General features: G+C 37.0%; 1 protein-coding gene across 2 annotated transcripts in view; it reads right to left on the bottom strand.

Annotated features, from left to right (window-relative positions):
* LOC123548523 (sodium-dependent noradrenaline transporter-like) overlaps window positions 1–15,028 on the bottom strand; it is a 214,771-nt gene that overhangs the window by 23,983 nt on the left and 175,760 nt on the right. For both annotated transcript variants that reach the window (XM_045335839.2, XM_045335838.2), the window contains exons 3-5: window positions 14,493–14,624; window positions 13,491–13,734; window positions 12,688–12,826 (exon numbers count right to left, since the gene is read on the bottom strand). In XM_045335839.2, coding sequence (XP_045191774.2) covers window positions 12,688–12,826; window positions 13,491–13,734; window positions 14,493–14,624 — 515 coding nt within the window. The remainder of the gene's footprint in view (window positions 1–12,687; window positions 12,827–13,490; window positions 13,735–14,492; window positions 14,625–15,028) is intronic.

The following is a 15,028-nucleotide window of genomic DNA, read 5'->3' as shown; positions in this document are numbered from 1 at the left end:
TGGTAAGGATTTAGTTTCTTATTTCGTGCCTAAATAGAAATATCATATTTGCGTGACATGAACAAGTACTGCTGAAAAATACTACTACCATAGTATACTTTAACTATAAATATATTGTTACAGAAAAAAAACAACATTTAATAACAATAACTTCATCAATATCTCAATTTTAGAATAGCAGACTTAACTAATTAAAAACTTAAGACTTTTCGTGAAATTTGGGCCAGGTTCTTTACTCAGTAAATATTTACGGAACAACCCTATTAACGATGTGAATTCTAAATTTGTACTGATTCTTCCTACTGTCATACGATTTATGAAATAAGGGTAAAAATCGTAAAAACAAATTTCATGAAAGAAAGGGAGACAGGAGAAAGTGAAAAACATTATATTACAACGCAAAAACCATAAAACAATAAAAATACCTCTCACTTATAATAAGTTGGGTAACATATCTTTTATGACCCGCCTTGAAACAACACTGACCGGATATTGATATCAGTTAAGTTGGTCTGCAGTTCGCAGTTCGCAGTTCGCGTTTCGAATTGCGAACTGCAAACTGGTCTGCAGTTCGCAGTTCGCAGTTCGCTATTCGAATTGCGAACTGCAAACTGGTCTGCAGTTCGCGATTCGAATTGCGAACTGTAAACTGGTCTGCACTTTACGATTCAAATGTCAACGTGCAGTCTGATCTACACTGTCCTGCGCATTGCAGACAAGAATGCATTTCACGGTTGGTCTGCAGTTCGCGTTTCGAATTGCGAACTGCAAACTGGTCTGCAGTTCGCGATTCGTGTTGCGAACTGCAAACTAGTCTGCAGTTTACGATTCAAATTTCAACGTGCAGTCTGATCAACACTGTCCTGCGCATTGCAGACAAGAATGCATTTCACAATTGGTCTGCAGTTCGCGTTTCGAATTGCGAACTGCAAACTGGTCTGCAGTTCGCGATTCGTGTTGCGAACTGCAAACTAATCTGCAGTTTACGATTCAAATTTCAAAGTGCAGTCTGATCAGCACTGTCCAGCGCATGCGGACCAGAATGCATTTAATTATTAGTCTGCAGTTCTCATTTCGCGTTTCCAACTGCGAACTGGTCCGCGGTTCGCGTTCCAAATTGCAAACTGCAATCTTGTCTGCTGATTACAATAAAATTTCAAAGTGCAGTCAGATCAGCACTTTCTTGCGCATTGCAGACAAGAATGCATTTCACAGTTGGTCGATAGTTCGCAGTTTGTGTTTCCAATTGTGAACTGCAAACTGGTCTGTAGTTCGCAGTTCGCGTTTCGAATTGCGAACTGCAAACTGGTCTGCAGTTCGCAGTTCGCAGTTCGCGATCTGAATTGCGAACTGCAATCTGGTCTGCAGTTCGCGATTCGAATTGCAAACTGCAAACTGGTCTGCAGTTCGGGATTCGTATTTCGAACTGTAAAACTGGGACACAATTACGATTAAAATTTCAAAGTGCAGTCTGATCAGCACTGTCCAGCGCATTGCGGACAAGAATGCTTTTCATAATGCTATCACAATGCGTCTGTAAATGGCGGGCATGTCTTTTATACAAGACTTGGGGATTATGTCAGCACTCTTCAAAGCCCCATTGGATCATTTAAACACTTTGATTGGTTACATTTTGCACAGACAAACAACACAACTCTCTTCTTACGCCCATTTAAGGTATGTTGACCAATCATGCAGGTCTTAGTGCCGAGTGCATAATTGCGACTGCGACAAAAAATGTCGTCGTTCCAATTAGTTATGGACAATTTAATTCAAATTACTTATCAATGGCACATGTACTATAAAAGAAATCACACAATGTAAAGCTGAATTATTTTACAGGAACAACGCACTACTGCAAAAGCTGCACAAGATTTTTTTATTTTATTTTTTATATGTCAGTTCATGTGTTTTATGACCTTTTAATAAGTCCTAAATACAATAGAAATGTATTTGAGTTAAAAACATTCCATAAGAAAAAAATGTTATAACATCATGACAGTAAACGGGTTGGACTTTAAGCCATTCAAGAGTTACATTAGGCCATACTTGGCTGTAGACGATCCTTATAATGGGTGTAAATGTCTTACATTGAAACATGTTATAATATATATCAACTGATAAAAAAAAGATAAAATAATACAAAGTTTTCACAAAAAAAAATAATAAAAAATTCACGCGCTCTGTAAAGAAATACAAACTACAATATTAAAGATATTTCAAAATATTCCTTGCCACACCGACTGGTGAATTAATTGAAGTAATCATAAGAATTCTAAATGATTTTAATTCAGTTTTCTATGAATTTTACTGTATTGCTCGTAAGAGTACATTAACTACTCTGAGCGTAGAAGGAATATGGCAGTAAAAGGTACTAAGAGAGCACCAGTGAATTTCTTTCTCTCATTCTAGCTCTCCTTTATACTCATAAAACAAACCAAGAAGATTGGTCATACAGGACGGATTACACCAAACCGGAAGTGACTACTCAGTGTTACATGTGAAGTAGTCCAAAATGATGTTCCATGCTATGGATGAAGTCTGGTATAATGAGTGACATGAGGAGGTGACAGTTAAATTATTGGCTTATGTTTATGCTTATGTATTGAGAATAGATCTAGACCATTTTCATTGTAAATTTCCGGGAATAAGTTTTATTCTTTGCGAAAATGTCTACCTACGCGTAATTGCTAAACGGCTGTTTTCATGGGGGCATTTTAGAGGGTGATGTTTCTCAGAACAGATTATTTTTCTTGTATACAACATAACATGTCAATATTTTTCTACTTTGATAAGAAGACATGTTATACTAAATGAACATATATGGTTTCATATCAATGAAATGCTCTAAAGTGCTGAAAATGAGGTCTGAATGTTTTGTTATTAATATGAAATAAAAAAGGGAAATTTGAATTGGTAGAATGTAACCTACATGACAAGAATTCACAAAGACTGTACGGGAAAGGATGAAGTGCCTCGGACATCTCCGTTAATATTCGTAATAACACGTTCATTCCCGGGATTATCCAATCCAAATTTAAACAGCAGACGATACCGCCAGGGAAAAGAAATTTAGTTCCCGGCTATGCGCGGCGCACGTCACTATTAAGTTTAAAGAACATGAAATGTTACATCCCGTGACAAACATGCTATAACTTCTACATGTTTTCATTGTTTATATTTAAGCTTATTATATTCGTCACCGGTAATTGATACGGGCGGCTCCTCCATAAAAATTTACTAAATTCATTGGAAAAAATCCTGCAAGATAGAGAAGCTCCATTTCAAGATTTTTCATTTCTTCTTTACTTTTCCAGTTTGCAGATCGCATTTGAAAACGTGAACTGAGAACTGCAAACTGCAGACCAACTGTGAAATGCATTCTTGTCTACATTTTGCTGGACAGTGCTGATCAGACTGCACTTTGAAATTTGAATCGTAAACTGCAGCACAGTGTACAGTTCTCAATACGAATCTCGAACTGCAGACCAGTTTTCAGTTCGAATTTGAATCGCGAACTGCAGACCATTTTGCAGTTCGCAATTCGAATTGCGAACTGCGAACTACGAACTGCAGGCCAGTTTGCAGTTCGCAATTCGAAGGGCGAACTGCGAACTGCAGGCCAGTTTGCAGTTCGCAATTCGAAAGGCGAACTGCGAACTGCGGACCAGTTTGCAGTTCACAATTCGAAACGCAAACTGCGAACTGTAGACCAACTGTGAAATGCATTCTTGTCTGCAGTTCTAATGGAGAGGAGGAAGTGCAGACTTTTCACATTTATGTTTAGCAAACACTTGCCTATTACTTTAAAGTATAAGAGTAACCTTCAAATTCATTTCATTTTGAATCTTGAACTGCAGACCAGTTTGCAGTTCGCAATTCGAATCGTGAACTGCGAACTGCAGACCAGTTTGCAGTTCGCAATTCGAATTATGAACTACGATTGCGAACTGCGAACTGAGAACTGCAGACCAGTTTGCAGTTCGTAGTTCGAATCGAAAACTAGGAGCCGCAGACTTGCCGGGACTTTGCAGTTCTACTGAAGAGGGAGGAAGTGCAGACCATTAACATTAATGAGCCGTGCCATGAGAAAATCAACATAGTGGGTTTGCGACCAGCATGATCCAGACCCGCTTGCGCAATCCGCGCAGTCTGGTCAGGATCCATGCTGTTCACTTTTAAAGCCTACTGCAATTAGAGAAACCAAATTTGCGAACAGCATGGATCCTGACCAGACTGAGCGGATGCGCAAGCTGGTCTGGATCCATGCTGGTCGCAAACCCACTATGTTGATTTTCTCATGGCACGGCTCAAAATTTTATATTTAGCAAATACTGACCTATTACTTAAAGTATAAGAGTAACGTTCAAATATTTTTATTTTGAATCTTGAACCGCAGACCAGTTTGCAGTTCGCAATTCGAATCACGAACTGCGAACTGCGAACTGCAGACCAGTTTGCAGTTCGCAATTCGAAACGCGAACTGCAGACCAGTTTGCAGTTCGCAATTTGAAACACAAACTGCGAACTATAGACCAACTGTGAAATACATTCTTGTCTGCAATGCACAAGAAAGTGCTGATCAGACTGCACTTTGAAATTTTTATTGTAATCAGCAGACAAGATTGCAGTTTGCAATTTGGAACGCGAACTGCGGACCAGTTTGCAGTTCGCAGTTGGAAACGCGAAATGCGAACTGCAGACTTATTATGAAAAGCATTCTTGTCCGCAATGCGCTGGACAGTGCTGATCAGACTGCACTTTGAAATTTGAATCGTAAATTGTAGCCAGTTTACAGTTTGCAATACGAATCCCGAAACTGCAGACCAGTTTGCAATTCGAATTCGAATCGCGAACTGCAGACCAGTTTGCAGTTCGCAATTCGAATCCGGAACTGCGAACTGCGAACTGCAGACCAGTTTGCAGTTCGCAATTCGAAACGCGAACTGCGAACTGCAGACCAGTTTGCAGTTCGCAATTCGAAACACAAACTGCGAACTATAGACCAACTGTGAAATGCGCAAGAAAGTGCTGATCAGACTGCACTTTGAAATTTTTATTGTAATCAGCCGACAAGATTGCAGTTTGCAATTCGGAAAGCGAACTGCGGACCAGTTTGCAGTTTGCAGTTGGAAACGCGAAATGCGAACTGCAGACTAATTATGAAATGCATTCTTGTCCGCAATGCGCTGGACAGTCAAGTCAAGTCAAGTCAAAAGTTTATGAATTGTAACAAAGGCCTCCGGCCAAAAATACACTACGTAATATATAGTAAGTAAAATATATAAACAGTTGTGATCCCACAAATGTATACATATACAATCGGATAAGTTAAAATACATATTCATAGGTTCAGCACACAGTCGACTAGTAAACATAGGCTGCTGAATATCATATTTAACAGGTCAAACATTATTTAAGAGTTTTCTCAGATACAATGCTGTTAGATATAACACCTTTTCATTATCAGAGCTAAGTATGTTATAAAAACTTTGTATACTTCTGTCAATGAATACCAATTAAGAAGATACTGATTACGGATCTCACTAAATTTCTCACATTGAAAAAAGCATGATATTCACATTCAACAATACTAGTGTACTTCTATTATAACAAAATTGGCAGATACGAAGATACGAGATTCAAAAGGTGTATTGTTGTGCCTACCAGTTTCAACATGCAGCTTATGGCTTGAACAACGAAATTTTGACATTGCTAGTCTGTATTTAAATGGCAAATTTATTGTAAGGTAACGTTCTGTATTTAATAAAGTTTTAAAATGTTTATAATGGTGACATCTACTTGATTCTTCGAAGGACTCTTTCCAGTTTTGTTTATGACAATCCGTATGAGTCTTTGACGAAAAATACTAACGAAGTAGTCAATATTTCCAACATCATGTGAAATCCAAACATAACCCAAACCATACAAAAATAACAAGTGCTTGACCTGAGTAGCCCAGGTGATTCTACCTACGTTATCTAAAGATTTTAGCATAAAATAACACCGTTTAGGGTAGCTAGAGTTATCCATCTGTATTAGTTAGCTGATCAGACTGCACTTTGAAATTTGAATCGTAAATTGTAGCCCAGTTTACAGTTTGCAATACGAATCCCGAACTGCAGACCAGTTTGCAGTTCGAATTCAAATCGCGAACTGCAGACCAGTTTGCAGTTCGCAATTCGAATCGCGAACTGCGAACTGCGAACTGCGAACTGCAGACCAGTTTGCAGTTCGCAATTCGAAACACAGCCTGCGAACTATAGACCAGCTGTGAAATGCATTCTTGTCTGCATTGCACAAGAAAGTGCTGATCAGACTGCACTTTGAAATTTTTATTGTAATCAGCAGACAAGATTGCAGTTTGCAATTCGGAACGCGAACTGCGGACCAGTTTGCAGTTCGCAGTTGGAAACGCGAAATGCAAACTGCAGACTAATTATGAAATGCATTCTTGTCCGCAATGCGCTGGACAGTGCTGATCAGACTGCACTTTGAAATTTGAATTGTAAACTGCAGCCCAGTTCGCAATATGAATTTCAAACTGCAGACCAGTTTGCAATTCGAATTCGAATCGCGAATTGCAGACCAGTTTGCAGTTCGCAATTCGAAACGCGAACTGCAGACCAACTGTGAAATGCATTCTTGTCTGCAATGCGCAGGACAGTGTTGATCAGACTGCACGTTGACATTTGAATCGTAAAGCGCAGACCAGTTTACAGTTCGCAATTCGAATCGCGAACTGCAGACCAGTTTGCAGTTCGAATTTGAATCGCGAAGTGCAGACCAGTTTGCAGTTCGCAATTCGAAACGCGAACTGCAGACCAACTGTGAAATGCATTCTTGTCTGCAATGCGCAGGACAGTGTTGATCAGACTGCACGTTGACATTTGAATCGTAAAGCGCAGACGAGTTTACAGTTTGCAATTCGAATCGCGAACTGCAGACCAGTTTGCAGTTCGCAATTCGAAACGCGAACTGCTAACTTCAGACCAAATGTGAAATGCATTCTTGTCTACAATTTGCCGGGCAGTGCTGATCAGACTGCACACTTTGAAATTTGAATCGTAAACTGCAGACTAATTTGCAGTTCGCAACACGAATCGCAAACTGCAGCCCAGTTGGCAGTTCGCAATTCGAAACGAGAACTGCAGACCAACTGTGAAATGCATTCTTGTCTGCAATGTGCAGGACATTGTTGATCAGACTGCACGTTGACATTTGAATCGTAAAGTGCAGACCAGTTTACAGTTCGCAATTCGAATCGCGAACTGCAGACCAGTTTGCAGTTCGCAATTCGAATCGCGAACTGCGAACTGCGAACTGCAGACCAGTTTGCAGTTCGCAATTCGAAACGCGAACTGCGAACTGCGAACTGCAGACCAACTTAACTAAAATCGGATATTGTTTACCCCTAAGCAATATTGGAATACACAATAAAAGTGAAAGGTTAATTTTAAGATATTTGTTACAATTAAATCAAATAAAGATTCGCAATTTTTTTAAAACGAATGATAAAAGAAATGTACCAAAACATGCATTAATTTAAGAATACAGAATAATATATATAAAGAATTCGGAAAGAAGCAGAATTATCAGTTCATCAAGGCTATCTTTCAAATTAAAGTTTGGTCATATTATGAATAATAGAAAATGACTTTTTTTTCTTTTTTTTTTTTTTCTTTTTTTTTGTTTAAAAATTATTAAAAAATCCCATATGAAGAAAAAAAAGATGACCGCGTCGGAGATCGAACCCGGACCGCCACGGCAATAAAAAGTCTCCAGATCGTTCGGCAAAAAATAATATAGGTATCTGGAAATTAATAAATTAATCATCGTTATATTTCTTAAGAATGCTTTGAAACTCAATTACTGACAGACTATATTTTACGGAAACACATGAGAATTAGTTGCTTTAAGTATATTTTGCGATGAAAATTAAAAGCATTTGTATATTTATAATTGCGAATTAAAGACTAAATCCTCCATAGTGTTATTTTAAACGACAGCGGATCTAGGTTTCGGCGTTTCTGAGTTCAACAATTAATTTGTTTTAAATTCTCTAATTACAAGCTTCTTTTTTTTTTTTTTTTTTTTTTGTCAATGTGAAGTTGCCTACAATCTATAACAATTTGTACCGCCAAAGTCAGACTAGCAGACGACAATATTTTCCGTAACAGCTTCCGAGTACTTACGGATAACGGCGGAAAATGCCGGAATTTTTTAAGAAATGTTCACTGTACACACTAAAATGCAAAAAGGACCAAACAAACCATTATAAAATTTAAAACAAATTACACATAACGAAAATTTAATAATTTATCTACATTTTTAGGGGTATCGAATTTTTGATTTTTTGCGGAAAATATCTCATTTTTTCTGTTATATTTGAAAAAGTCAGTTTTTTTTATCCGTTTCCTACAGAGTCTATATGAACTGAGGTGGGTCTATTTTAAGTCAAAAAGGACCAACCAAATATTAAAATAATTTTTTAAAAAAACATTCATAATATCCGGAATAAATTAAACTTTAATTTGTGGGGTATCGAATTTTTGATTTCCAAATAGAACTTTTTCTATTGAAGTTTAAGTGATTTTTTCCTTCTTTGTTTATATAGGCAAATTTATCGATTTTCCAATAGATCGATGTTACTAAAAGTTGGTAATGTTCCGCGCTTGACACCATCACATCAACTTCGTTGGCGTTTGTATTACAAAAAATGAACTTGAAACTACAATTCATTTAAAGGATATTCGATAATCCTTTCCGACAGCCGAAGCTCATTATCTCCGAATAAAACTGATTCCGATATGAGCTTTCTGAAAGACAGTCATAATTCTTATACCACAGAAAAAAATGCATATTTCATAAATATGTTGTCAGCTAAAATCTATCATTATTACATATCTAATCATTATGCTGACAAAGATATTTATATATAAATATTAAACACTCTTATTTGGTACAACGTCACAATTTTAAGAGATTTGTCTACACAGATTACCAATGGACACATAAAAAAAAAGAAACACACAGACGTTCCTTCGAAACGCCAGGTGTACAGATGTTCTTCAGTGCACGTATATTTCGAAATAGATCTTTCTACGTATCCTCCTACGAAGGTCGTGCAAGTAAGTATGTAAGATAACAGACGTACTGATACATTCCGCCGCAGAATTAATGGATTTAGCACGTGCGCACGGACTTCTAGTGTGACCTTTACGTACAAGTTATTTCATTTCTCGGCAGTGTAAGCAGAGACCTATTGCACAACCCGTCTATAGCATCAGAATCACCTTGGCGCAAAAAGTACTGTAACTGACTGAAATATTTCACCTAGAAAAATATTTGCTTGTTTTGGGTATAACGCCGTTTTTCAACAGTATTTCAGTCATGTAACGACGGACAGTTAACCTAACCAGTGTTCCTGGATTCTGTACCAGTACAAACCTGTTCTCTGCAAGTGACTGCCAATTTCCCCACATCAGATAGAAATCCTTATCATGCGTGACACGACTGATTCTGCCTTTGCGTCCAGTGAAGATCATGTTCAGTCTGCACATCCGTGCAGTCTGATCATAATCTGCACTGTTCGCAAGTCAGTCAGTATCTTTTTGGTATGCACCCCTTTTAACAGTTAATGGTACTATCCAAATTGAAAGAGGGTTAGGCTGCGTTCTTTGAATGTGTGTGTTTCTATTGGATCTGTTTTATTTCTACTTCATGCTGCATAATAGCAAAACGAATCACGCTGAAGACGTGGTATTTTCATAATACTGCATCAATATATCTATTAAATTTGAAAAAAAATCCTGTAACTGCCATTATAGTTCCGCAGGGAATTATGGGAAAATCGCAAAAATCAAGGTATATTTGCAGTGTGTAGTAATCATAAGCATGTTGTGGAAATAACGACAATTTATTTATTACCTTGAGTCTTCAATTTGTTTCATATTAGAAGCAATAAATCTGAATGCATTTGCCAGAAACCAAACGATATTTTTGCCGTTGTAGTGTAAGTATTTAGCGCTAATTTTCAGACCTCAGTTCGACCAGAAGTTGTGTCCGACGTATAATATTTTCAAGCTGAGGAAGCTCTCCACTTTAAAAGGTTGAGAAAAGGATCTCCGATATATTTGCAGCAATTATCTTCTAGCTTCAGATATCTTCTAACTACGAAATGTAAAGTGTTCATATTTTTCATACGCACATATTGTTTAATTATATGCTAATGATAAACAGCCATGATGACGACGTGGTATTTTCACAAAAATGCATTTATACAATATACTTACTAATTTGTAAAATGCAATGGATGTTATTGTCGCTTAAGTTTTTTTCTAGAGAAATGTGGGAAAATTGCAAATAATCAAGGTATATTTTCAATGTCTAGTAAACAATAGGATGTTGAAGCAATTACGTTAATTTGGTACATTAGGTCTTCACGCAGTAGTACCGATAGCAGACGAAATTTATGCAATTGTAAATCTAGTAGACTTATCAGCAAGAGTACTGATAACGGTAAGGGCAACATCTCAGGAGAAACACTTTCCATTGCGTTACGGCAGAGGTGAAAGAAAACTTGTGCACATATGTCTTTTTCTCCAGGACACAAAGCAAGCAGCCAGCTGTGGACACACAGCATGCAACCAGCTGAAACACCTTTGCGGAATCCTGAAGGATATAAAGGAAAATCCAGTAAAGGGTACGAATGTGCAGGCTGGTCATGATTTACACTGGTCGCAAAGGCAGAATCAATCGTGTCAAGCATGATAAGGGTTAAACTTTTATTTCTCAGTTGAACATTTAGTCAGTATATGAGCAGTTTTCAACAGACAAAATAAACTGACCACTGTCATTGTAGCATTCGTAGCATAGTGTCAAAACTCTATTTTTTAATCTTGGTACAATTCAATTTTTTAAGAAAGGGAAAACGGTGACAGGGGGGCAATAAAGAACGACAAAATGAAAACCTAGATTTTGATAATGATACTGAAGTTGACAATGTTGATTATTATTTGAATGCTGATAATGGAGGCTGTGTGGACGCATTAGACGAGAGGGCTAAGACGCTTTCCTACGGAGGTGAAGGCCCCGGGTTCAATTCCTGGCTACTCCCATTGCAATGTGTCCTTGAGGCAAGGCATTTTATCACGATTGCCTCAGTCGACCCAGCTGGAAATAGGTACCAGCAAATTGCTGGGGGTGAGTTATAATTGGTTTCAACTGTTCTTAAAATAGGGTCGCTCAAAAGCTCTATAAATAAAATGTACTTTACTTTTTTACCTATTTATTGTTAAAAAAAAAATAACAGTTAAAATTAGGATGACAGTAAGATCTATAACGATAATACTGCAACTTAAATAATGATATAAGTTAATGTTTTGTCATTAACAACTGTTTATATAATAACTAAAACTGAGTGTTCCAGAAAAAAAAGTTACACCTCAAACAGTTCGTTCATCATACTTCTGCTTACATTCTGAATGCATACCAAAAAGTCATAGCAGGAAAGTCATGACTAAAATGTAGCATTTGAATGAAAATGCATCAATATTTTTGCTAATTTGAAAAACTCCTGCATACATCATTATAGTCCGTTAGGGAATAATAGAACCTCGCAAAAACGAACTTTCTTTTTTGCAGTGAATAGTAAACAGCAGGCACACGCAGTTGAATTTTACGATAATTTGTTTCACAGTTATGTTATATAGAATGTGTACAACCTCGAACATTAATTTTGTGTCATATCATAATCAGCATAACAGAAAGCAAACGATATTTTAGATACGTGATCTTATATTTTGACTTTTATATAAAAAAGCGTTTTGTCGAAATTCAGGATATTACCCTTTCAACACATTTTTTGCAAAGTCGTTTTAGAGCCTTTTATCAAGTTATCATACAGCTGAAACAAACGAATAAAAACCTTAACGGTATCAAATTTGGTTAAAAAAGCATTAATTCAGATATAAATTTTAACTACATTTTCCACACCTACACGATTCTCCTCATTTAATTAATATTCCTGGTGGGTGGGTGGGGGACTAATTTTAGTAGAAAATAAATGCAGATGTTCATGAACAGACACGTATAAGTTCGCACCAAAATAAGTCCGCACCAAAATACCATCCCTTTGAGACATGGAACGTCGTTCATAACATAAATATTTACAGAATACTAAGAAGGAATATTGCATAACTGGTAATAATTACCACATCTTTTCATAAAGTTCCTCAGTGCAGACAGCGTAAAGTACTCTATCGAGACCTGTACAGCACAACAACAAAACGTAGCTAATATTGATTAGGTAGACATTACGAAAACCCTACTTTCACTTTCATTTTACCCAGCCACTTCGACACAAACTTGGAAGCATATAACTTAGCTTAAATCATCCACAAACATTTTTCTTTACAATAAAGCCTATATCTAGCATGAAAATGGCCTTTACTAGAAGGGAAACTGGCACTATATACTGATATGGACTGCATTCGATTGGACCACGGTAAATTACTACTTTCGTACCTTTATTATTGATATATGTGAACGTTCAAACGATGCCGCCTTCAAAGAATAGAACGGAACTGAAATGAATAAGATGTTTTTGTGTAATACAAGTGTTGATCTATAGCATATGTCCCTCATGAATCTTTGATGGCACATCACGAAATAAAATTTATTTACCTTGCCCGAACTTTTAACTCCTTTCCACAGCGAGAAATAGAGACAGATGAATGTGAGCAGCGTGCACATAACCAGCTCCCAGCGAACCGATCCGAGGTGATCCAACCCACGGCTCAAATGTAGTCGCAATACTCCTCGCCTGTACAGAGAAAAACGTAACAAAAAATAAATTGTAGACTAAAGTTCTAATGCAATCTTGTAATCCTATGCTATTTTGATACAAAGCTGTACGTTATATTTTAGGGCGTTCTGCAGACAGTGTCTACGCGTGGCAGGTGTTCATTTTGAAACAAACATAACACTTTTGTTTAAAAATGATTGGAAATACATGCCATTTTAATGTAAAAAGGGTAAAGTTTCATTTTGCACGTGTCTATAACACGTGTGCAAACTAAACACCCACTTCCTTTACTGTACTATTTATTCATATGTCTCAAATTCTAGAAACAAATTAAAAATTCGGCTCGTCACTTTTACCAGTTCTAGTCAGTAATATGACATCGCGAAATACAATAACTGTGAACTAGAGAATGGCCATTGATGATTAGATAAGATGTTCCTTTTTAAGGCAGACGACGGAAATGACAATCGGAAATTTCCGTTTGATTCCGTATTCTCAGTATGCGATTTCGGTATCTCCCGGCAGGTATGAAATTCCAAGCGCTTGTGACAGCCGAAGAATGCCGAAGTAGGATATGGAGAATACGTAATCGCACGGACATTACCGAGTGTCATTGCGGGTACACTACCTTAAAGTGACGGCTAACAAATTAATGTATATATAAAATAAATCTTTGACTCACTCGAAAAACTCATACGACGAGGAGACGGAGTGGTTGGTATATTGTTCCGTATCATTGCTTGCCGATATATTGAACTGTCCCTCCCTTAGTTTCCAACAATTTGGACTGTTCCATTCATGATCACAGGTTTTCCAGGGTAGGTCCAATGTAAAAGAGGAGAACAGGTAGTAGAAAGCCCAGCCAATCACAACGTTGTAATAAAATGCTACTAGATAAGCCATGAAACACGAAGCGTACCCGATACCTGAAATATAGAAACTGTCAATATTCTGTCATGTTTTACTTTTATACACACCATCGAAACCAATTCCTTCATCAGCAGCATGTATTTTTGCGGCAATGAAATATACATTTGAAAACGCCACCCTTAAACTGACATTTGGTCGAGTTGTAGCTGAAACCACATCATGTGCTTCGAGCCTACCTTCGGATTTTACTCAGATGTTTAAAACAATGATAGAAACTGTTGGCGCACCGTGCTAATGTCTTAGACTATCTCAATACTACAATATGAACTTAACAACATGATAAAGGACACGTCGGGATCACATCTGTTATGACAGTCCTATGTACGGTAAAACATTGGACAACTAAACCAAGAAGACTTTTCAAACAAAGATATTTGCCGTAGATTACGTTCGAGACCAGATGCTGCCTTTGAGTAAATTTCAAAACATATATATAGCTTATCTACATTTGACCGTTGTGAAAACACATTTGCAAATAATGTTTCATGCCATTCGTATTCAATAATAAGAAATAATAGATCTTTAACAGCGATTTTGCGTCGAATGAAATCATTGTCTTGAGTTGAGTTGCCAAGGATTTAGTAATAAACACATGAATGGCAAATATTTATTAAAAAGAAAATCATTGCATGAGATATATTATTTCCATTATAACACGACAGTCGTTTTTCACTCTTTAGACTTAATACGGACTCAAGTTTTACGAGCAGACAAACATCAGCATATTGCTCTGGAGAAAAAGCAACAGTTATACCTTTAAACATAGGTGCTATTTTCCAGACGGTTACTGGTCCCTCACGATGGAATTGTCCCAGACATAGCTCCATGAAGAAAATTGGCAACGCCCCAAATATCAACACCGTGAAATATGGAATTATAAATGCTCCTGAAATGTTAAACAAAGAAAAAATATCTATAATTGTCACAGATTTTTCTTTTTTTTTTTTTTTTTGGTTTTTGCCACTATGGGCTCATTTATCTTGATATGGGCTTACTATTTTATCTTAGTCGGTTTCAGGAAAATCAGTAGAAATCTAAGGTGATTTTCGAAAAGTTTTAGCACTATTCTTATCAGAGGAAAAGACAATTTCTAGGTCATTGCGGACCTATCAAGAAGTGTGCATGCTGGTAAAATGACAGTAATTGGAATTATTTTTTGTAAATATGTTATCATTAAAAGAAGATTGTAAGCGTTTTTTTCTTTCTTTTAAATTTAAGATATTTTACAGTGATTAAGTCAAGATGTTATTCTAACTTGCCTATATTATATGTACGCGTACCCATTTATGT

The sequence above is a fragment of the Mercenaria mercenaria genome, chromosome 6 (assembly GCF_021730395.1).
Source record: "Mercenaria mercenaria strain notata chromosome 6, MADL_Memer_1, whole genome shotgun sequence".
Lineage (NCBI taxonomy): Eukaryota > Metazoa > Mollusca > Bivalvia > Venerida > Veneridae > Mercenaria > Mercenaria mercenaria.
Note: the sequence above shows the minus strand (reverse complement) of the source record. Positions and strands in the feature narration are given on the sequence as shown.